The sequence below is a fragment of the Wyeomyia smithii genome, chromosome 1 (genome assembly GCF_029784165.1).
Source record: "Wyeomyia smithii strain HCP4-BCI-WySm-NY-G18 chromosome 1, ASM2978416v1, whole genome shotgun sequence".
Classification (NCBI taxonomy): Eukaryota; Metazoa; Arthropoda; class Insecta; order Diptera; family Culicidae; genus Wyeomyia; species Wyeomyia smithii.
Window position 1 is genome coordinate 181,906,457 of NC_073694.1, and position 23,780 is coordinate 181,930,236.

Consider the following 23,780-nt stretch of genomic DNA (forward strand, 5'->3'; position numbering starts at 1 on the left):
TGACTAATCGAGTCCTGGCCGGGCCGCTTTCTTTTGTGTCACCCCCGAAAACGGTAGTGTGCAAAAAGCATTTGTGCTGTGTTTGTTTGTGTGTGTGTACGCAAAGGAACCTTAAAAGCGAAAATACAACCCCGAACCCTCCCCGCGGTGAGCAATGTCATTATTTATGTTTGTTTTCTTTTAACTTTTTAACTTGCTGCGCTCTTCGCTTTGAGTTTCCACCGACGACAGACGCTCAAGCCCGGGTGCTCCATAGGCCACTTTGATGTGGCTACGAATACATGTTATTATTTTTTCTCATGTTTGACCTTTAAAATACATCCGGAGGGTGATTCTATTTTTGTATTCATCCTTCAGAAGACGGCAATCATTCATCCATTTCCCGGAATCATTAGCAGTAAAACAACGGAGGAAAAACCCGAAAGCAAAAAGCTCACGTACAAGAAAATTGCAAGCAATTAATAATTTCAAAGACAAAACAGCATAAACTGTGATAAATAAAATCATTACACTTAAAAGACAGGAAGGTGAAGAAAAAGCGAATACTGCCTCACCATCATAATCTTATATAGAAGAAGATCACAGGTCTAACCGTCGTCATCGTTTCCGTCGTTAAGAGAACATCACATTGCGCCTGTCGATGAGGCAACCCGAAGCTGGAGCTCCACGCGGTGCTGATGCATCGCCCACAGTATACCGGACAGGCGCCCGCTTCTCTCGCGCTTTCGAGCGCGCTCGGCAGCGTTCGGGAATGTCACTCGCAGGACACATTCCGATAATTTTCGACGCTCGACGGGCGTTTAGTCAGTCCTAGAGCAGTCGTGGACGCGCCAAGGGTCATTTTCGGTAGGCTTCTTGCCCACGGATTCACCTCCCCGCGGTTCACCTCGCGCGCACTGGCCTCCTCGCAAATTATTTCAAAAAAACTGAAGGGCAATTTGCGGTAAAGTAAGTGAAAGATTGAAACGAAAATCAGTGGAATCGCGTTTCCATCCTGGTGCGATATTGGGGTGGGAGTTCGTACGGTGGAGTTTTGCTCCCTTGCAGTTTTCCATTCTCTTTCTCTCTCTTTCTCTCTTGCTCATCATCTGGCAATCTCTCGCGGTCTCGTGCTTTTCGCCAGTTCCCAGGCTCTTCGATACGGGGTAGTGTGGCGTAGGCTGTCTACCAGCCGTAGGAATAAGAACGTGAAAATTTGGTGATACGGAGTCCACGGTTACTTTCGTCTTAAGGCAAAAATGATGGGCCTTTGAAGAAAAGTTTTGTTTGAATGGAAAAACGAAAGTGTGAATATGCAACTGAGATAGCTGGTGTACTGGATAACTGAACGGCGAAACGAGCGATCAATTATTTTCAAGTGAAAAATTGGAATATCGAAGAAGAAAAAAAGAAGCAGTGCACGGAAATCGAGTGGAACAACGTTTCTTACATCATAGGGTTCGAAATTAGGTGAGCTTTTCTTTCCTCTCTGGCACACAACCAAGAGGAAATCGATTGAATGAAAGTGTTCGACGGGTGAATCGAACTCAAAAGCGGCTAATCAAATCGTTTGTTCAAAATAAAAAATCAATGACTTTTCCTGGAACCCGCTGGTTGAGAAATTAGACAGACACAACCGTTCATGTGCCTCGATATGTACTCGCGGATTTAGGTAAAGACTGCTACACAGTGTCGGGTAGCGTGTCGGTGTGTGAGTATGTATGTGTGCGTGTGGCAGGAACCTTCTTTATTGAGTGCTGGCGTAATATAACGCGGAAAGCACAATCGGAGTAGAAAAAAACGACGACGACGACGTTGACAGTGACGTCCTGCAGCTTACAGTCACACAACCCACCAACACGTCACCCGTCACGGATTGTGTTTCCACCATGCTTCGCAGCGCCTGAATGGAAGATTTTCCACAACCCACATTAAGAGCTGGTCGGCAGCCACACGAAAAAAAAAACAGGCCATCGAGCAACTAGAATGTGTGGACTGTCCTAGAGATTCGAATACGTTTTTTTTTTCTTTCATCAGACCGACAGCCTCCTTGCGGTGAAGTCTAATCCGATTACCGAGTGCTGGTGGAGTGGCAAGATTTGCGTCTGAAGTGCGTGCCGTGCATCGCAAACTTGATTGAGATTGAGAAACGTTTTGTCCGCTAGCTGCCCTACCAGTAATCGGTAGAACCGGTGAAGTGCGACGTCGTCTGGTGGCGAAAGATAAAAGCAAAGCGGTTGTGGGTGCTAAGCAAAAGTTCTCTATCAACTCTAATGGTCCCTGTTATGTTTTCGGTGTTCCGAGTGATAGCTACAAATATCTTCTGTGCTCTAATCAAATCGGCATGTTTTAACAGGTTGTTGGAGTAGTATACTTTTGCAAACCACTTGGAAGACATTTGTTGCAGTATTACTTTTGTTTTATTCTCGGTACGTTTGAATTATGGGCCCATTTATAGGGGCCGGTTGCTACTTTGTGCATGACAGTGGGAGTACTGTTAGTGAAGTGAACATACTATGTAGTTTTACTGTTAGTGTCTATGAAAATTAATGCTGGATGAATCGTATTCCTTATTCGATATTTCTCGATCGATTCGAATGAATCGAAAAATGCCCTAGCCCTTTTCTTTTTCGAATACTGTCTACTTAAAATTAGACCCACGACGTAAAATGAAAATTTTGACATTTATGACATTGTTGACATTTTTAACATCGTTTCTTTTTTCGAATGGTCAAAATTATTATCTAAAACTTTGCTGCAGACACTATACCGATCATACAAACCATTCTGGCTGTAAAAATATTTTTTTCAATAATAGTTATCGGATCAGGGAATACTCCCTGAGTTAGTTACCCGTTAGTACCGAGAACTTTGTGCTGACATATAATTCAAATTTACTGAACCGAGTGTCTGTCAATGATTAAAATATTTTTAAAGTCAGACTGGTTTGTTTGAATGATATAGTGTCTTCAGCAAAGTTGTAGATAATAATTTTGTCCATCCCAAATAAAAACACACTGTAAAAAAATTTAAAGCAAAACATTTGTTTGGAAGATTTTAATTTTTATATTTTTTTTTCTTGAAGTTCGACAACATTGTGCAGTGTTCGTAGAAAAAAAAGGTTTTTTAGAAACGAGTTTCACTTAATTTATAATGCTATTGTTTCTTTTCATTCAACTTTTTTTTCGGATTACGATGTACATTTTTCCTGGAACGATAAAACTACCAGCTACAACTTTGTCGAAGATATCTAGTAAAACATACCGTTGAGACATTTTCAGTGTTTATTTTTTCGGAAAGACAAAATAATTATCTTCAACTTTGCCTAAGACGTCACGACGATCAAACAAACCGTTCTTGCTCTAAAAATCAATCATCAATACATTTTTACATAAGCCCTTCTCAAAAATAAACCGTGATAACAAATGTGTGAAACTACACAGACGCCTTCACGAATTATAACATTGGTCGACAAAATGAAAAAAAAGTTCATTCCAAAAACTCAAACCGGAAAAAATAAAATATTATAGCTCTTCCACCATTTCTATGAACTTTGGTGCCCCTAGCCATTGTTAAGAGTATTTTGTTCGTCGCTAACGTCATGTTTACGAAATAACTCATTTAAGTCTCTGAAATGGCTAAGGACACCAAAATTCACACGAATGGTTTAATAGCTATAATCTTTCATTTTTTCCGGTTTGAGCTCTTGGGGTGCACCTGTGTTGATGTGAAGGTAAATTATAATATTCATATAATTGTTATTTACAGTGTTTTTGACTTATACATACACTACCCGCTTGAATATTACAGCATCCCGACAAGTTTAGCATCACCTGAAACGGGCAAATTTATATGTACTCTATTTAACTCTATCTTGTAATTTCGACAACCTAAAGAGTTGTGGTCTTCAGCAAAGTTGTTCAGGGGGTCAAGGGTATTGTTCGGTGCACCAATTTCGAAATTCGTCTACAATGCGGTGCTAGTGTACGTACAATTTCGAGTATTTTGGATCTAATTTATATTGTAAATCAGTTGAAAATTTGAGGATTTCAGCAAAGTTCTGATTGCTCTACCATTTGGTATGGAATTGAGTACTTTGAACTAAATTTCTCTCAATAACACAACCACTTAGAAAGCTGCGGTCTTCAAAAAAATTGTTCAGGAGGTCATTAGTTTTTGATTTATAGACAGTTTGGCTGGCATAATATCACTACGTGGCACTAGTGTGCGTTTGGTTAATGGCGCTTGGTTTTATTCCACAAAGACTTGGTTCAAAATTTACAAAAAAAAACTGAGCTATAAGTTGATGCGTCTTTGGATTTAAAATCAAAAACATGCTCCAAAAATAGTGAGAATAGATTTGAACTTGCTCTTGTTTTATTTTAAACTCCAACTTTTCAAGCCCGTTTTACTTGGAGCTAGGAATTTCAAGTTGCTCCAGTGACGCACGAAACCTACAATAAGGAAGGAAGGTTAGAATGTAGTCTTTGCTTTGTTAGAGACCGAGTATACCTTAGTATACGCATCCCTACAAAGACCACGAAAGGAATTTTTGTTAGTGGGGTGGGTTTTTGATCAGGATTCACTTTGATAAGTGATATGACCATATACATATATTGTGAGATTAATAAAGATGAATTCTTAAATACAGTCGAATCCCTCTATTACGACAATTTATATAGCGACAAATCTCTCTTTTGCGACATTCTCAATGCTCTTTTCTGCTCTATATTAATAAAAAATATACGTTTTATTGCGACATTTCTCTATCCAGCTTTTTACGCACCATAATGGCGGTCGCTATAATGCGTGTTCGTAATATGCGAACCTCTCTGCTCACGTCAGATTTACGATTTCTGAAAAATTGGCAACACAAATGTTGCCAGATATATTTTTCTTTCGATAAAATATATGGAAGACTTCGAACTGACGTAAGCAGAGTTGTCAAAAGGGTGGGTAATTTATTACGAACTTTGCATTATAGCGTCCGCCATTATGGCGCGTAAAAAGCTGGATAACGACGGTCCCTTGGCATGTCGCTATAAAGCGATTCAACTGTACAATAAGAGGTACTATGGCATGTTAAAAAAATCTCGGCCTTCAATAGCTGAAATATTTGAATTTTTAACGCAGAAAACGCCAAAGATATATTAAAAATAGATTCGAAAAACATATCGTAATTATCCGTCATGTTGTGCTAAAATAGAATAGATGAAGATATATTAGACATTTCAATAGTAGTTATTGTGCTGCTTTCGGCGGCTGAAAACAATTATTGAAATGAGTTATTAAAACGACATTGCAGCGCAACCATTGATAAGGTCATCCAAACATTGTAAATATGATCATGTATAATGTGAGATTAATAAAAATGAAATATAAAATACAAGATATATGTAATGAAGAACTCGGTTGACTGCCTTTCATAGCTAAAATTTTCAAATTTTTAAGGTGCAAAACGCAAAAAAAATAATAAAAACGAATTCGAAAAACATATAAAAAGTATCCGTTATAATGTGTTCCTAAAAGAATTGTTGAACTTTTTCTAGACTAATTCATGACATATCAATGGTTGTTGTTGTGCTCCGTTCAGCGGCTGAAAATATGAATTGAAATAGGTTATTACAAAAACATTGCAGCGCTTGCACAGACGTGTCGATCTTTTCTACGCCAATTCATCGCATAAAGTCATATAAACACGTCGAACTACGGACACTAATAATAAACTCTTCATTGAATAAACTCTGGGAGTCCACTGTATGAGAATAATATAATATTTTGCACGTTTTGCGCCGTGCTGAAGTACAAAATATATGGCTGTGATCGGGAACCTTCACACAGTTGAGAAAAATTCCATATCTATTAACCTATTTTAACTCAACAACATCCCAAACCGTCACGATGACATCAATCACCGTACTTCTCACATGTTATTGGAGTGCTAACTGGTTTTAATCCGGATATAAAAATACGATATCATTGACTGAACAAAATAAGAAAGCATTTACTTTCAAAGTCTAGACAACCTTTGTGTTGCCCCGACAGTGGGGAAATAAAGGCACTATGACAAAATACACTTAACCGACGTGATTAACCGGGCAAATGATTTGTTTAAGCCGAAAGCCAGCTGATAATATTGTGTATAATACTTCAAGAAATAGGTGTTCAAAAACCTTTCAGATAAAAAAAAAAGCATTTTAAAATCACATCTGTTATCGCTAAAGTATGTGATGCGGTCTAACTAGTCAGAAGTACACATCGCAACGCTCTATGTGCTCGTGGCAACTAATTTCCACACATTCTCTTTTTATAGTAACCCAGCAATCGGTCGGAAGTAAACGAAGGGAAAGCGAGCTTGTGATTGGTTGAATGTACACTAGAGTGGCCATTTTTGTAACATCATGCGATTTCGAAGAGCGCCGGGCGGAAAAAGTTTCCTTTTTACTCCAAAAATAAGCCATGAAAATTTGAAGTTAATCCGAGTTCATTTAATGGACCCACAAAACGCTTATATTAAAAAAATAGATTCTCATAAGAGTTGTTGTTTTTTATCTCTTTTTGAACTTTTTCGCCTTAGTTTCTTAAAATAGTTGTATATTTTGCGTCGAAATGCTCTTTTATTATAAAATCATATCATTAGGGATATTCACATATTACGTAACGCTAAATTATAGCAACTTTGAGCACCTCCCACCCCTAAATAACGCAATTTTGCATGGGGGTCTCACGCAATGGAACTCTTCGTTGAATATCCTCTTCTACTTAGTACGTTACGTAATAAATGAATGACCTCTCATATTCGTTAGAGGTTTTGAAACTGCCATTCAGTGATTATATCCTTAATCGCACTGCATTGCAGCAACTGCGTGAAGTGAACCGCCACAATCGGATTGGTGAAGAAAAATTATTAAAAGTATTAAGAACTTTTTGTATGGATTTAATGTTATTTTTAGTATTATTATTATTATTATTATTATTATTTTCTATGAAACAGTTCAGCACTAGTGATCTGAATGCACTAAGACGATGAATTTTATCAAATACGGTCGGTAGATTTCCTGTTGATGGAATAGCAATTCTCACGAGTTTCGATGGAAGTGCAAAGTTCTTGGGCGCGCTTAAAATTGATTCAAGCTACGGCAAAAATATCGCCTAAGAAGTTCATAATACGCTAGTGGATTGAAATATTTCGAAAAAGTTTCGAAAACCAACCAATATCACTGGTCCTCTTCATTTCTTTTTCGGATGTATGAGTGCTGTCTAATGTATTAATCAAGTTATGAATTTTCTACGTGATGCTTTCGCTTATGCCGAAATTGATAGTCGTCTCAGACGCTGTAACTGAAGAGATGAAGAATCGATTGTGGTATTTAAGCTCAGAATAAGTTGGATTGGTCTGATATCCCGTTTGAAATTAAACAAAAAATGATCAGGCGATTAAAAGCGAATGGTCCTTAAGGTGAAACGGTATTGAAACCACAAACAGCCAATTTCGAATCGGCATTTCCAATTTTTGGAAGCACAAGACTCGGAAATAGATAATGCATTCCCTGTGAAAACGCTATTTTATGTTTGCTTCACTGCAGCAACATGAAATAACGTTTTCCCAGGTGACGTATTAACTGTTACCGAGTCTTGGGCCTTTGAAAATTCAAAATGGTGACTGGAAGTCGGCCATTTTTGGTTTCAATACCTAATGTTAAATTTATGAAAAATTCTTACCGTGTTTCAACACATAATTAAGACGAATTTCAGTTTATATTGCATGTTGTTGATTTATACCGAAAAAATACACAGCTCATTCAAAATATAAACTTTTTAACAAACACCAAAAGTTATAGATTTTTTTTTATTTAAATTAGGGTGATAATATTACTGTTTTATGAGAATACAAGTGTATTTGAATAAGTTTATCGAGAGATATATGTTAAAAAAAGAAAAAAAAACTCCATATAATTTTCATGTCAATCGATTTCTCAAATATAAGCACTTTGTGGGTCCATTAAATAAACTCCGATGAACTTCAAATTTTCGTGGCTTATTGTAGAGGTCAAAAAGAAACTTTTTCAGCCCTGCGCTTATTAAGATCGATACTTTCAAAAACGGCCATATAAAATATGGCCACTCTAATGTATACAATTTTCAACCAAATTTTAACAAGTGTTGTAAAGATATTCCGATTATTACAACACAGTCTTCGGCAATGATTTAGTTGTCGATCAAGATATTGGTGTTTGATATCCATTCAGTAGTTGAGACACTGTAAGCATTTGAAAATGATATCATAACCTCTATAACCGCTACTGCGACGCGGTCTAACCATCGGCAAAGCAAAAATAATGAATTTTCGTAACGTTTCGTTTTCGTTTTGTGAGCTAGAAAGCCGCAGAAAACAAGCGAAGGGGAAGCAACTTGTAATTGGCTTAAAGCTGTAAAAATAAATTGGAACTAATGATTTTAATTCAACTTTAACTATTATACCAAATGATCATTGCGAAGAAGGCCAAAACCCTCAATCGGCAAATCGAAGCATTTGCTGCTACCGCGATGCTGAGATATATGCAGCCTTCTTCCGTTGTCTTGATTTTGCTGAAATTTCCTTCTCTACCTTCCAAACCCCTTGGAGAACTAGACTTTCTCTCACACAGAATAAGTAATTATCCACTCTTAGGCGCAGAGTATTTCAGTCGCAGTGTTCTTTTTCACTCTTGATCATCGCGTGTCAGGGGTAAACATTTGTTTGCTCTCTCAGTTTAAGAGGGAGTAGTTTTCGTTAGCTTCTCCTTTACTAGAAGAGAAGTTGGCCAAATCAAAACATTTAGGTTCACCTTTTTCGAATTTAATATTATAAGAAGATTCACAACTCACCATGGGTGCGTATTCTGCAGAAAGTTCGATTTTATACTGTTTTTGCCGCACTCCAGAGCGATGAGAACGGTAACGCAATGCTCAGTTGATCGCCGAGCAATTCATTTCACTTTTCTTGCGTGCGCGGATGAGCAATTCACAAGAGTTTCACTGGGTTTTTGCTCTGTCAAATAAGGAGCGTTTTTTCATCAGAGAAACTATTACTCTGCGCTCTCTCTACAGCAGATGGTGTGATGCACATTGAATGTAATCTCACAGTTGTTAAGAGAGAAGAAAACTGTTGTTAAGCTCAAAATATGAATTATGTGCTTGCACACTAACGCCACATAGTGGGAGAATTTCATACTAAGCAGCTACGCGGTTTTCTAGGAGATGGGAATCAAGAGATATGTTCAGGTCAAAATACGAAGAAATGCGTGCACACTAGCGCCACATAGCAGTGGAGTTCCGCACTGAACTCTCCACCATCCAGAAGCTCTTGAGCTTCTAAACAAGTTTGCTGAAGATCGCAATTTCCTGGAAGGTCCCAAACGAGAGTTAAGTTCTGTTCGAAGTAAAATGTGCTACACAACAGTGGAATTCCACACTTAACTGTTCACCATCCAGAAGCTCTTGATCTTATGAACAAGTTTACTAAAAATCGCAGCTTTCTAAGAGGCTGGACTCCAGAGATGAGCCATGCAGCAGTGAAATTCAGCACTGAACTATCCACCATTCAGAAGCTCTTGACATTTTGAACAATTTTGCCGAAGACCGCAGCTTTCTAAGTCGTCGGAAAAACTAGATATCTGCTTATTCCAAATGATGCCAATCTTTTTGGATTAGTGCTCCGCAATATTCACACTGGGTGTTGCAATTCTCAGTGAAGCGATTTCAAACTTACGGAGGGTAGTGTATACTGTCAAAAATGAGTGGAGTAGTATAGAAAATGTCGAATGAGTGTAACTCTCTCGTATTTAATTCCCTAAAGGTAGGCTACCATATGGTTTACTTGGGTTGGGATCTCAGGGACGTTATCTACCACGACAAACTGTTCACGGTAGTTAATAGATGCGAGTGGCTCTGAACTATCTTCTCAACTGGATAGGAAACTATCCATCACTAATCTGACAACATTAATGCGCGATCCACTGTGACAAGCATAGCTGAACGGAATCTTAAGATTATGCTCACAGGCCACGTATGCGAGGGTTCTAAACCGATACTCAAGCAACGAGGATTGTTAACCACTTTCTGGGTTAGGTGAAAGCGCAAAACAATTTCGAACGTGTATAAAATAACAAGCTTAGTGTATTATCTAGCTTGAACGACAATTTATCTTGACGGAGTGGCACTAAATTTTAGAACTCGATTATCACGTAATCCTTATAGAACTACTAACTTATGATTGGGTGAAGATTCGCAGCTTCTGGCGATGTTCTGATGGTGTAGCTTCTCTCCGTACTGTGAGGACAGGTGCTAAAACTTTGCTAAAATATGCTATAACTTTGTGAAGAGAAGTCCTAGAGATGCATGCTCCTTGGCAAAAACTTGTGTTTTGTGTACCACAACAACTCTTTAGCACAAAACTTCCGTGAAGAATGCAACTAACAAAAGTTGAGTACAAAAAAGACTCAATTTTAAGCAACTTCCACATAAAACATTCTATAGCTCTGTACCCAATGAAGATAAGGATTTTGTTTAATTAGCTAAGTATCATATTTTTACATGTTCTGAAATTTTGCCGAAAAAACTATTCCTCTATCTCTTAACACAAGGAAGTTAATTTTTTCATTTTTATAATAGAAAACTTTATAAAAGTTTTGACACTTTCAAATTATGCAGGCCATTTATATAAACTTATGCTTTGAAGATAATATCAAGCTAGAACGAAGAACAGAGACGCTATAAATTACATTCCACTTTTTGCCCTTTTGGACCACAGATCGTAATTTTCTGGAAAATGCGAATAGTGGGATAAATTATGGTCACAATACGAAATATTACGTTCACACTAGCGCCAAATAGCGGTAAAATTCCGCACAAAGCTATCCACCATCCGGAAACTCCTTGATCTTCTGAACAAATTTGCTGAAGACCGCAGCTTTTAAGAAGGTCTGAATCAAGAGATAAATTTGGGTCTAAATACGAATTACGTTTACACTAGCACCATGGAGCGACAGAATGCTGAACTAAATTATCCATCATCCAGAAGTCCTTGACCTTCTGAACAACTTGGCTGAAGACCATAGAGTTTTGTGTGCACACTAGCACCATATAGCGGTTTGATATCGTACTAAACTGTTCACCATGCAGAAGCCCTTGACCTTCTGAACAACTTTGCTGAAGACTGCAGCTGTCTAGAAGATCGGAATTAGGAGATAAGTTAAGGTCAAAATACGAAGAATTCTGTTTAAATTAGCACCATATAGTGGTGGAATTTCGTAGGATTGGGACCAATGCATTGCAATGGAACCTAAAACAATTTGTAATACTCGAGCTAAGCTTTAAAAAAGTATTGCGCTCATGCCTCCACTTGCTTCTTTTTATTCTATACGTTCCTTAAATTATTGAGAAAAAAAAGATATTTGAGCTTCTTTTCTCGATAACTTTTAGAACGTGTAGAGTTGGAGCTATAACTTTGTAAGGAAAAGTCCTGGAGATGTGTGGTCTTTAGTAAAAACGTGAGTTTTGTGGGCCCCAACAGTTCTTTACAACAACCTTGTAGAATGCATTTCCTTGTAAAATGCAACTAACAACTAAACCTAAATTTCAAGTAACTTTTATACAAAATACTCTATAACTCTGTACTCAATTTACAGATACAAATTTTGTCTATCCTGCAATGTTTCATGTTTTTACATATTCTAAAATTTTACCTTTCTGCTCTTTCGAACCAAAGCACGAAGAATTAGGTTTACTATAATTACTAAACTGTCTACCATCCAATAGTTCTTGACCTTCTAAATAACTTTTCAGAAGACTGCAGCTTTCTAGGAGGTCGGAATCGAGAGTTGTGTTAATCGACCTTAAATAAGAAGAATTGCGTTCATACTAGCGCCATGTAACAGTGAAATTTAGCACTGAACGCTGCAAAATATTATTCATCAACATTGTCCTCAAGTCCTTTTTGACATGTATACTGTCGAAATGAAGAAAAGTGATGTAGAAAATCTCAAAGAAATCATCGAAAGTTAAAATCCCCAAGAAAGTCAAGAAACCAACGAATTTGAAAAAAAAGGGAAGGAATACAAGAATATCATGGAAGTCAGGAAGATCAAGGAAAATCGAAAAATTTAATATCATCAAAACAGTTAAGATAGTTAAAATATCCAAGACAGATACAAAAAATCAAGATAATCAAAACTGCTAAGAGAATAAGGAAAGTAACGATATTTCAAGAAAATCAAGGATTCGAAAAAGTTGAGAAAGTCAGAAAATTAGGAAGACAAAAAACAGAAAAATCAATATCGTCAAGAAAGTTAATAAAGTCAAGAAAATCAAGAAAGTTCAAATTATCAATACAGTTAACAATGTCAATAAAATTAATTAGGTCAAGAAAATCGAATATCACTAAAATCAAGGAAGTCAAGAAAATCGAAAAAGTCAGTATCGGCAAAAAAGATTCAAAGTTGCCAAGGAAGTCATGAAAACCAAGTAAATTAAGGAAATAAGAAAAGTCAAAAACGTGATTAAGTCCAAGCAAAAGAAAAGAGCCAAAAAAAGTCAACACCGTCCAGTATAACAAAAATCCCGGAAGTCGGGGAAGCCAAAAAAAGTCAAGAGAGGCAATAAAGTCAAGAACTCAAAAAAACGAGATTGTCAGAAAGTCAAAAAAGTTAGAAAGATTAAAAATTTCAAAAAATCCACGAATTCCAAAAAAAAGTCAAAAGAGTGGGACTGTCAAAGAAGTCAAAAAAAATGAGAGACAAAAAACAAACAAGAAAGTCAATATTATCAAGAATTCAATGAAATCAAGAAAGTCGCGAAAGTTGAGATGATCAATACAAGATAGTCAAGAGTGTCAAGAAAATAAATAAAGTCAAGGGAGTTGAGAAAAACTCAATATCTTCAAGTAGGTTTCAAAATTGCCAAGCAAGTCAAGAGAATCAAGAGAGTTAAAAAATCAAGGAAATCAAGAACATGAGAATGGTCAAAAAAATAAAAATGTCAAGGAAGTCAGTATCGTCCAGAATGTAAAAAAATAAATCAAAAAAGTCAGCAGAAGCAAAAGAAGGTCGAGAAAGGCAAGAAAGTTAATATATATAAGAGAATCCAGAAATTCAAGAATTCAAGAATGTCAAAAAAGTCAAGAAAATCAAGAATACAAAAAGTAACGAAGCCGAGATATTCAATACAATTGAGAACGTCAATATTGATAACGTTTGCGGTAAAAAAATGGACTTTTTCAGATGGTGATAAAAAAAACTAAGACAGATAATTGAGTTGGATAAATTTCCCATGGAAAGTAATCATGTTGGCTTCCTCGCAAAAACGTATTACGTCCTTGCGTGCGGCCTTCCGGCAGTTAACCGGAACATTCGCCCTGGCGGACGAAAACATGCGTGTAGGCATGTTTTTAAGCTCTTTCTTCGTTTTTATACCAATTTCTCCTCCGTTTTCACGACAAAATTGTTGGAATAGATCTTGCGCTTCAAGTTTGCTCAGAAATTCTCGATGGGACGCAACTAGTGGACGTTGGGCGGATTCGCCGACTTCGGTACCACATCGATATTCAGCCAACGATCGCTTCCATCTCCTCCAACGATCGCTTCGAGTAGTGGGCTGACGCCAAATCTGGCCAGAATACCGTGTCTTCGCCCTTTTGGACGCAACTTCTGGCAGGCACTTCGTACTATAAATTTCCCCGTTCACGGCCAGCCCGGAGCGAAAGAAGAGCGGCTTTGACATCCCCTTCTCGCTGATTGTCAGTCGGAGCAGCCCCTTCTTGGGGATCTTAGCGTGTGAAATAAATTTCACCTCGGAGCTCACTTCCTTCGTGGGAGAAGTGAAATGCGAAGTACACTGCCATGTCAGTCGTTGTCATCCAGGGTAAGGTAGGTCTCGTCGTCCATCACCACTGCCACGTCGCGATTCGCCAGGAAAATCGACTTGACCATCTTATTCAACCGCTGTCGTTGCGTCATTGCCTGCAGCTCCGAGACCAGTGGATGGGACTGCCGCTTCCTGATATGTATGGCCATGTTTTGCAGATACTTTTTCACTGTTTTACCGCATGCACAAACCTCCCGGCCAAGTTCACGCAGCGATTTAGCCACTTTTCCGTCGGTCTTCCTCTTCAGCATCCTTTGAAGCTTCTTGTCGCTCAAGGTCGTTGGCCGTCCGGAACCGAGCTTTCTTTCGATGCTCTGATCATTGTCCAATAGTGTCAAGATGTTGTAGACGCCAGAACGGGCATACCCGGGGTTCACAAAGTGCCGCACGATGTCCATTTTTGACGCCGCAGGATACCGTTCTTTGAACGCGCACACTTCTAAACGGAGTATATTGCGTCAAGAAAGTCAAAGAAATCAAAAAAGTCATTATCGTCAAGATAGTTTTTAAATTGCCAAGTAAGTGAAACAAATCAAGTAAGTTAAGAAAGTTGGGAAAGTTAAGCACGAAAAGCAGGTTAAGAAAGCGAAAAAGGTCAAGAAAGCCAGTATCGTCCAGAATGAAAGAGAAATCAAGGAAGTCAGGATAGTCAAAAAAAGACAAGAAAGAGAAGAAACTTTAAAAAATGTCAAGGTAATCAAGAAATAGAAGAAAACCAAGAAAGTAAAAAAGCCACGAGAGCCGAGAATGTCAGGAAAATTAAGGAAGCCAATGAAGTCAGAAAAGTTCAAGATGTCAAAAGAGAGAAATTTTCAGTATGTGTTTTCAATGTGTATGAAAATCATGACTAATAATAAAACAATATCGCTTGGAAATCTCTATGTAAATCCCCTTTATGAGATGCGATATGCTTGTTCAGCTCTCATCCCACATTCCTATAGGTGGCTGCAAGCTGATAGCAGATTTTTGTTTGTTTTGTATCACGTTCTACAAGATATAAACGTTTAGATTATATATAATCTCGGAAGGAGACCAATTGCAATCAAGATGAAAATAGTATTCCGCTTATATTGATGCTTCCTCTACAGGGGGACGCCTTAACAGCCATAAAAAGATACTCCGCTTTTCTCCGCAAGGTTATATCATGAATTTTAAATATTCCTTCATATTGCTTCCAGTGAAGTTCCCGAATAAATTTCAACCGAGACAATCGATAGCTTTAAAATCTGAATCGAATCATACGAACAAAATTAGACACTCTTTCATCGCGACAAACCAAACTCAAGCTGAACGAGCGCACAGGAAGAGATGACATTCTGTCAAATTTCCTAATACTCAACATCGGTTCCGTCAGCTCCACTTCAAAATTCGTCCACATTGTCGTTTGCCTTTGTTTGCGGGGCGGTACACAATAGACCCTCCAACAACGTGTCACATGACGGTAAAACTGCATACTATAGCAGAGCACTAATGACAGCGGAACCGTATTTCATGAATTATTTAATTTCTTCTCGTACTCCTCTGCACCACGACGGCGGACGACGACACGGTGCAGGTTTGTTCCGGAAATCCATTAGTTTGAGCCGGCTGTACGCTGCGATGCTGTACGTACGTGCCTCATTGCTGCCTCATTTTCGCACGCGACAGAAGGGTCAAATGGAGGCGACCTTATCAACATAGTTTTAATACCAATTTTAAAATACCAGTACGGGTTAGCCCCAACAATTTCTACCCCGTGCAGACCCGGAATAGGGATATGATTAGTCATTATTCTAGCGAGAGACATAGTGGATACGCGTGACATGGCATAATTCTCCTATTAATCCGCCTCCGATCGCTTCGACAGACTAGATAATAGTAGTAGATAAACATGAATAAAGCATTGCATGTTTGACTCACGCTACATTCTAGTTTCATCCAGGCCCAGCCGGCAATCATGAAGCTAAATCAAGCGTGAGAATACGTCATGCAGGATTTGTACTACAATGTTAGGTGGAAATGACAATTAATATTGGGTTTTATTCTCTTTCTATTTTTTTTTTGTGACACAAACTAATCCAATTTACAATCCATTCGCAACAATCAAATCAGCTGTAAACGTATTGCCTACGTAGTAGGCGTTTGTTCGCTTCGTTGGAGACGCATGGTTGATTTGCTAACTAGAAATAACAGCATCGCTCCATCAACGCAATCTATTCGAAAATGTTCCCAGCACGAACTGGCGGTGATTCTTCGTCGCGTTTATTCGATTACCTTCCATTGAAGCTCACCCATTACCGACGCGAAGTCACGCTTGTCTTCCCTGAGGTTTGCCATCTGAACAGCACGCGGAATAGGTTTGCGAGATCTACGCGCGACGTCGCGTCGGCTGTCGCCTCGGTGGCGGTCGTCTGTTGGCTAGCTGTAATTGTATTACAGCGAACATTTATCTGTGCAAATAGTGTGAGCAGGAAACGAGATTAATTGTGATGATTATAACCTTTTATGATGAGTGGCATTCATGCTTGGTCTTCGCGCCGAGCATTTACCCTGCTTTCACAGTGCTCGTTGGAACCGGGTCACTAGTGATAAGAATTAAGAGGACCTTCATTTGAAGAGATCAAAAATTTCACACCAACTTGAAAAAGTCCCGAAAATAATTGACTTTATCCACCATTCTTTACAACAATAGGCAATCATTTCAATCGAAGTAGCGTAGTTGTCATGTCAGTTGTCAGATAAACAAGAACGTGTAAATGAAATAAATTTGCAAAACGTCGAGTACAAAAGCTATTTACGCTATTTGCGATAAGGTGTGCAGTCGGGATGCTTTTAAGCGAAGTTTCCAGTGTCGGTACTTTTTATAACAATAGTGTTTTATTATTAATGTATATTTTTGGAAAGAATATTGAGTGATTTTTGTGTTGATTTCTGTGACTTTCAACGTTGAATTTAGCTGCTTCAGCTAAATTCATCCAGGTCAGATCCTCTATAATTGGATTCAAAAGACTCAATATAAATCAAAGCTAAAACCATATCTTAACTATACTTCTTTCTCTTTAAAGCCGCAACTTTCTTTACTCAATCCAAATTGACAGTGAAATTTTCAGTTCAGTTTGTGGCAGTACAAAGATTGCCGGGTTTCTTTTTAATTCCACTGACCACCAAAATGCAAAAACAATTTTTTTATTTGGCTTCCGATTTTCCAAATGCGCTCTACCGGGCTTCCCACTCCACACTTTCTAGCAAATTTTGATGCTGAACTGTTTACTTAGTTTGTTTTATTTCTTGTTTATTGTCCATTGCGGATCATCGCTTGGGCCGCGCGTTTTGTAACGTGTTAACATTACGGTTCGTTGCACTGTTATGTATGAGATGTTGTCTAGTTTTTTTTTTAACATATGTGATGGTAAGGTTAGGTTACGTTTGAAGACACTTGTTTCTTTTCTCCATAGCTTCGGCATCCAGTTTTCGATTTTCTAATGGTCATGGTGTACTATGCTTATCTCAAACGATTTACAGCAAAATTTAATCAACAGAACACTGACTAATGATATGGTTTTCTTTGCCTAGTTATCGCAAATAATATAAACTCCACTTCATAGAATATCCAAAAATTTAACCGCATCGCTCTGGGAACGCTGGGTACTCAAGTCTCAACTATTTGAGATACTATGCAAATTTTTTTTCATCCCGTTCAACTTAGTCTGAACGACTATTCCTAGAAATTTTAAATTGTTTTGCGTGCTTCTAGGAAACAAACTAAGTTGAGCCATAAGTTCCTTCTCCTCCTCTTCTACGGGGAAACTTTTCTGCTCGGTTAAAGTGCAGCTTTGCGAAAAATTACATAATAGAATTATATTCACCCTTTCAAGTCCACACCACAGCCACTTTCGCACGAAAATATCGATTATCGCTTCAGCACTGCTCTAGCCAGAGTTAAGAACATCACAACCTGGCAGCACAAGTAGAGGGAATGCCATTCAGCCGTCAAGTGATCTTTAATAATGTAGGATTTGATTCGTCTTTTTGATTATTCAATATACATAAAAAAGTGAAAAATCAATTGAACATTGAACAGAGCATGTTGGAACCCACCATTTCCCGTTCGGTACATTCCGAAACGAAATGAATAGTTCCGGTTGCGGACCATCAGACGGTTTGCTTGCTTGCTTGCTGGTAGGCAGAGGAAGAATCTTAAACAAAAATAGATTCCGGAGAGCTATAAATATGTCATCAGCATAATAAACTAGTGCTGGGGGTTCGAGGGCACAGGAAAATCAGGACAATTTTCTTTTTACCAGCAAGGATTTGGTTCACCGGAGGCAAGAATATGTTCTTGAGAGGAAGCGCAAGCAAATGTGATCCAATTACATTTATTAAGTAGTGATCAACGTTGAACTTAGTTCATTCGATAAATTTTGTTTTAAGTTACCTCTTATTTTACCCTTAGATTCAGAATTAGAATCATTTTGCAATCGTTCCAAAATACAGAGTCGTTTTTGGAATAACTACTAAGAATAGTTTGGGACTATCAAACTGATAAAAATGATCGAGTAACTCTCACTGAAAACACTCCACTGGTGACAGGAGGTCTTTCAAAGAGGGGGCACAAGCTTAGCTTAGCGTAGCTTAGTACTGACTGTACATATCAATAGTTGCTAGTCTGTGATGGGTCCGAGCCATTCAAGATGCACAATGAATCACGACCGGGAGTGATAATCCCTTCTCAATGCGCATTATTCCGTTGACCAATAACGACCAATAACCATAGCTCAAATATTCAAATTTTTAACGTACTAAACGCAAAAAAAAATAATAATAAAAGATTAGGAAAACATATGGAAAGTGTCCGTTATGTTGTGCTAAAATAAAATAGATGAACTTATAAATCACGACATATAAATTGTTGTTGTTGTGCTTCCTTCTGAGGCTGGAAACGTGAATTGAAATAAGTTATTACAACATTGCAGCGCTTGCACAGACGTGTCGGTCGCTCTTTTCTACAACCATTCACCGCATAAAGTCATCCAAACAGATCATCCACACGTTCACGCATCTACCACGACCACGAACGTTATCGGCAAAAAGTGTGGAAATCGGAGCGACGATTCACAGGTCGAGCGAAACCGAAACGACCCTACATGGCTGTAGACCATGCTACAAGACGTTTCAGAACTCAATTAATGAATAAAACTTTAACAGAAAACATGGATTCGCTGGCATAACGCACGTAAAAGCAACTCCAACATCAGTAAATACCGTGTATCCTACCAGTTCGCAAAATGGTCATACACACCCGCTAGTGTATGTACGGTAAGCGTCACTTTTCCTCCGTTTGCTTACGCTTAAAGAATATATGATAAAAGTCGAAAAAAAAACAGGAGGAAGAACCTGATACAGCAATCCGCGACATTTGCCTATACTTTCATTGCGGCGTCGAATGTTTTTACTGAGCTCGAATATCAACACATAACAAAATCGAAACAATAATTTATACCTATCTTACTGAATCAATTGAAATTGTTGCATATTCGAGCGCCTCTACAGTCTGCAGTAACCACTCACCGCAAAAAAAAACAATGAAAAAACACTTGAAATGTTTTACTAAGCAGCAATTCACACGTGCTGACGATAGGCGTTCTGCCAGGGCCTCTTTCAAAAATAAAAAATCAATAGTTAGGAATCTAAAGTCAAAAATCAAAAGTGAAAAGTTACAAGTAAGAAGTCAAAAATTTGAAGTTAAACGCCAGAAGCTGGAAGCCAATATTCAAAATTTAAAAAAAAAAATAAAAAAACCAAATGTCTGAATATCAAAAATCGAAAGTCAAGAGTCAAAAATCAAAGGAAAAAGAAATGTGCAAAGTGAATTTATCAGAAATTAAATGTGAAAAGTCGAAATTCTAGAGCCAAGAGTCACGTTCCAAGATAGAGTCAATAATAAAAATTCAAAAGTCATAAGTCAAAATGTCAAAAGTTCAAAGTGAAAACTGAAAAGACGGATTTCTTCCCAAATCGTCTCAAGGATTGACAGCACCCTCTCCGAATTGGTTGAAACTTTTTGGGTGTGAAGACATCACCTAATTAAGCATCTCTGCATACTTACTTTTTCCAAAATTAGTCTAGACTGTCTTCTAAAGAGGGCGAAACTTTTTTTGCCGATTTTTTGTAAATCAATATAATTCGAAAACGGTAAATTGTACAAAAAAGTGTTCTATAAATAACTTGTAGGAAATTGTCTGAATTTTCTTAAAAAATATGGAAAAAATTATATACCAAGTCCTACACTGAAAAAAATGCAATTTAAACACAAAACATCGATTTAAAAAAATGGTCACCTTCGAATTGGCTAAAAAAAATTTTGGTGAAAGACAACATTTCGTTCATATATCGCAACTTGAGCATATTTAAGAAAAAAAAGTTATTCTCAAAAATCAAAAATCAAGATGCAAACTAAAACTAAGGTATATTATTTTTCAGTGTAAAACAACCTGATAGAATGAAATACTTGTTATGTTTTGATTATTTTAGTTTTAAACAATTTAGAACAAGTAAAACTCAATGCCTAATTTCAACATATTATGTGTATGGATGTACCTAAAGTTCATTGTATTACAGATGTGAATGCTTCTCACATCTTATGAACGTACCTGATAAATTTACCTATAAAAATGGTGTTAATATGGAAGCAGAAATCGATTTTACTTTATATTTCAAATGTTTTATTTTAAACATAATCACTTAGCATCTATTTCTTACTACTATTAAATACAGTAAACATTTTTGGGTATTTTCTGAACTAGAGTATCTTTTAATTGCTATTTGATTATTACTTAAAGGTACAAAACTATGAAATTTCTGTGTTTCAGTTATAGGTTTTACTTGACTGAGTAGTTTTTCTAGTTCCTCTGACATTTTTGTGTTACTTTGCATATGTAGCAGAAATTTAAATGAACTGCCCAGTCGTAAAGTTCTCTTGAAGTTTTAATAGTATTTCCGTAATCTCGGGCAAGACTTGCTCTCTCTGCTCCATTCGTTCGAGAGTACCTCCGATTGCGTCACAGGGACCTTTTCCATGTGATGTTGCGAAAAAGTGCCACTCTACTTCTAATTGATGCCTTAATTTGAAATCACACAGGCTCGCAATTTTTTTTTTGTTTTTGTAATGAGCAGCTGCTCCATCTGACATAAAAATATTTTTTGAGAAAATAATTTTCTGTTTCATGAAATCAATTAATTTTGATATGAATAGCTGGGCAGCCACAGTATCATGCGTCAAAACCTCTGATATTACAATGAAACTTACATTTCTTAATTTACCATCCCTCTTATAATAATTTTCAAATGGATGAATTGTTGCTTGAGAATTATTCCAATGATAACCCTGAGCTGCATTTTGGATAACAAATGAGTAATTTTCCGAAAAGTCGCAAATCACAAGAATTTCACCTTCAGCCAACGGATCTTTTCTGTCCTTAAGAAATGAAGACTGTTTTTTGTAGATGAAGTCATGAGTTATAAGCTTATCAATTTTCTCAACGAAATACGAAATAAATTCGTCAACAGGCTTTATAATGGTCTCCAAGTTGCAACGATCAGTGGGCACCCACTGCTGAAAAATAATATCTTCTTCAATACTTTCCTCTAATTGTGAAAGGAGTCCTTCTTCGACAGTTTGTTTGTAGGAACATTGCTTGCAAAAACGCAAATAACAATCCCAATAGAAATATTACACAACATTTTTTCCATTATTTCTGCCTGTGATACTACTTTTAAAGTGTTAGACAATAATTTAACATTTTCGTGTATTGTGCATACACACACGTTATGAGTTCCGGTACTATCAAGAAGTATGCAATGTTTGGGCCGCATCTGTGTAAATAAAGTAAACCAATTTCAATACCACTACATGTCTCTTGAAAAATCATGTACGCCTCTTTCAGAGACATAATTAAAAGACATTTTTGAACATGTTCTTTTTTGTCATTTCGAAGCTCAGACACAAAATCGTTAGTTCCTTGCATAGGTCTACTAATGTCATCATTGTCAAAAAATCTATTACCATTTTTTTATCAATTTCACTGATTCCACGCCCACATTTCCAATTAGGGGTACAACGTATACGCTGATCGTTAACAAGTGTTTTCATCTGTTTCACTATATATGGCGACGCATCGAATTCCTTCAATATTTTAGCGATGGACCACGATTTTGGTAGTACTGACAATATTTTTACCTGGTCATTCCTGCTTATAGTAGGAGCTTTAAATTTCTCCAATAATTGCATAATCATTTCATCATATGCTTCCTGCTTAGCCATGTCCGTTGAATCCGCCGAATATGTTTCGTCGCACTGCCTGCGTGATCTCCGTAGATTTTTTAACACGATAATCGGTACTTCTCATGCTCCTGGTCGAAATTGGGGAAACTTCCAGTGTTTGCACGATGCTATTAAATTTTTCCACATTGTACGAACCCTGCAGCTGATCCACTGACACGATTGACTGTAATGATGGAACTGACGGTACTGCTTCTGAAAAACAAAGTTTAAAAAATATTTATATAATAATACGTGCATATTATGATGCGTTAAAAATTAACTTATTACATTTGTTATTATTTCTTTAAAAGTAATAACGTTCTTACCTAGCATGTCATTAATGTCTTGACAACTTGTTAATGACTGCTCAGTATCAATTGTTGGTGGTTGCGGATTTTCACATGTTGATTCTTGCGGACTTTTACTTGTTGATGGTTGTGGATCTTCAAAATCTTGCGTTGCGTATTCATCCGTTCGTCGCTTTTTTTGTGAAACACTACTTCTATGCGATATTACAGCTTGACAAGAAACACAAATGTGCATCGATTCATCCAGTTGGTGGTCATAACCCATGGACCGTATTTTTTCTATTAACGTTGAGGAAAAACTGCGTGACCCCTTATGGCTGCACTTCTTATTGCCAACAGCTGCACAGCATTTCGAATATTTCAGCCGTGATATATCCTTTTGATCCATGATAACAAAACTTAGTCAAACTTCTCTTCACAATTGCCCTAAGTTGATTGAGTAGCGTTGTAGCAGTCAAAACACCAGCAGCAGCACTCCTCTCGGGAGAAAATTACCTACCGCGTTTGGGTTACATATGTTCTACAGCGGCCACGTGCTTCACGCAGGATTTTGCTTCCAGGGTCAAAAACACCACTCAACCACTGGTTCTACTATTACTTAATTTATTGACATTACACATTTACACAACATAACAAGTATTTCATTCTATCTATTTCTATTTCTATCTATTTCTATTCTGTTTACACAACATAACAAGTATTTCATTCTATCAAGAGATGGCTGAACCGATTTTCATAAAATTAGTGTCAAATGGAAGGTCTAGTTGCCCCATAAGACCCTATTGATTTGTTTTGCAATCAGAGTATTACTTTGCCTGTTATGTTTAAAAATGTGAAATCCAGCTATGTCAAGGAACATATTCCGAAGACTACTTGAACTCACTCACTTTTCTCAGAAATAGCTGACCCGATTTCCACAAAATTGGTGTCAATTAGTGTCTAACTGCCTCGTAACACCCTATTGAATTTCACTGTAATCAGACTGTAACTTCGTCTATAAAGTACCAAAATGTGAAAATCACGAAACTTCATTATCTCAGTAACTACACAACCGATTTGATTAATATTATTATGAGATGAGCGGGCTAGTTAAGGGTTAACTAATGAATTATGATTGAACACGTGGTTTCAAAGTTTGGCTGCCCTATACGTTCCCATTTCATTTCATTATAATCGAACTTAAGCAACCGTTATGTATTGAATTGTTAATAAAACAACGAAAGTCTATTATCTCAAAAATTACATGACTCATTTGAACATAACTAGTGTCATACGAACGAGTCATCTCTCAA

The 23,780-nt window shown here is 37.4% G+C and overlaps 2 protein-coding genes across 2 annotated transcripts in view; one reads left to right on the plus strand and one right to left on the minus strand.

Moving 5' to 3' along the window:
* The first annotated feature begins 812 nt into the window (after positions 1-812).
* Positions 813-23,780, plus strand: part of LOC129728413 (probable sodium/potassium/calcium exchanger CG1090) — a 36,519-nt gene continuing 13,551 nt past the window's right edge. Inside the window, exons 1-2 of the mRNA XM_055686854.1 lie at positions 813-948; positions 1,124-1,449. The gene's annotated coding sequence lies outside the window, so the exon portion shown is untranslated. The remainder of the gene's footprint in view (positions 949-1,123; positions 1,450-23,780) is intronic.
* Positions 22,173-22,786, minus strand: LOC129717388 (uncharacterized). Its single transcript, XM_055667265.1, has 2 exons — positions 22,507-22,786; positions 22,173-22,393 (listed from the first exon to the last, which is right to left on the minus strand). Exons 1-2 carry the CDS (start codon positions 22,751-22,753, stop codon positions 22,173-22,175), a joined length of 468 nt encoding a protein of 155 aa, XP_055523240.1. The 5' UTR covers positions 22,754-22,786.

Coding starts and splice junctions, on each gene's coding strand:
- LOC129717388 (XM_055667265.1), bottom strand. CDS start 22,753: ATGGGTTATGACCACCAACTGGATGAATCGATGCACATTTGTGTTTCT. Junction 22,394..22,506: donor AGACATTAATGACATGCTAG/GTAAGAACGTTA, acceptor TTTGTTTTTCAG/AAGCAGTACCGTCAGTTCCA.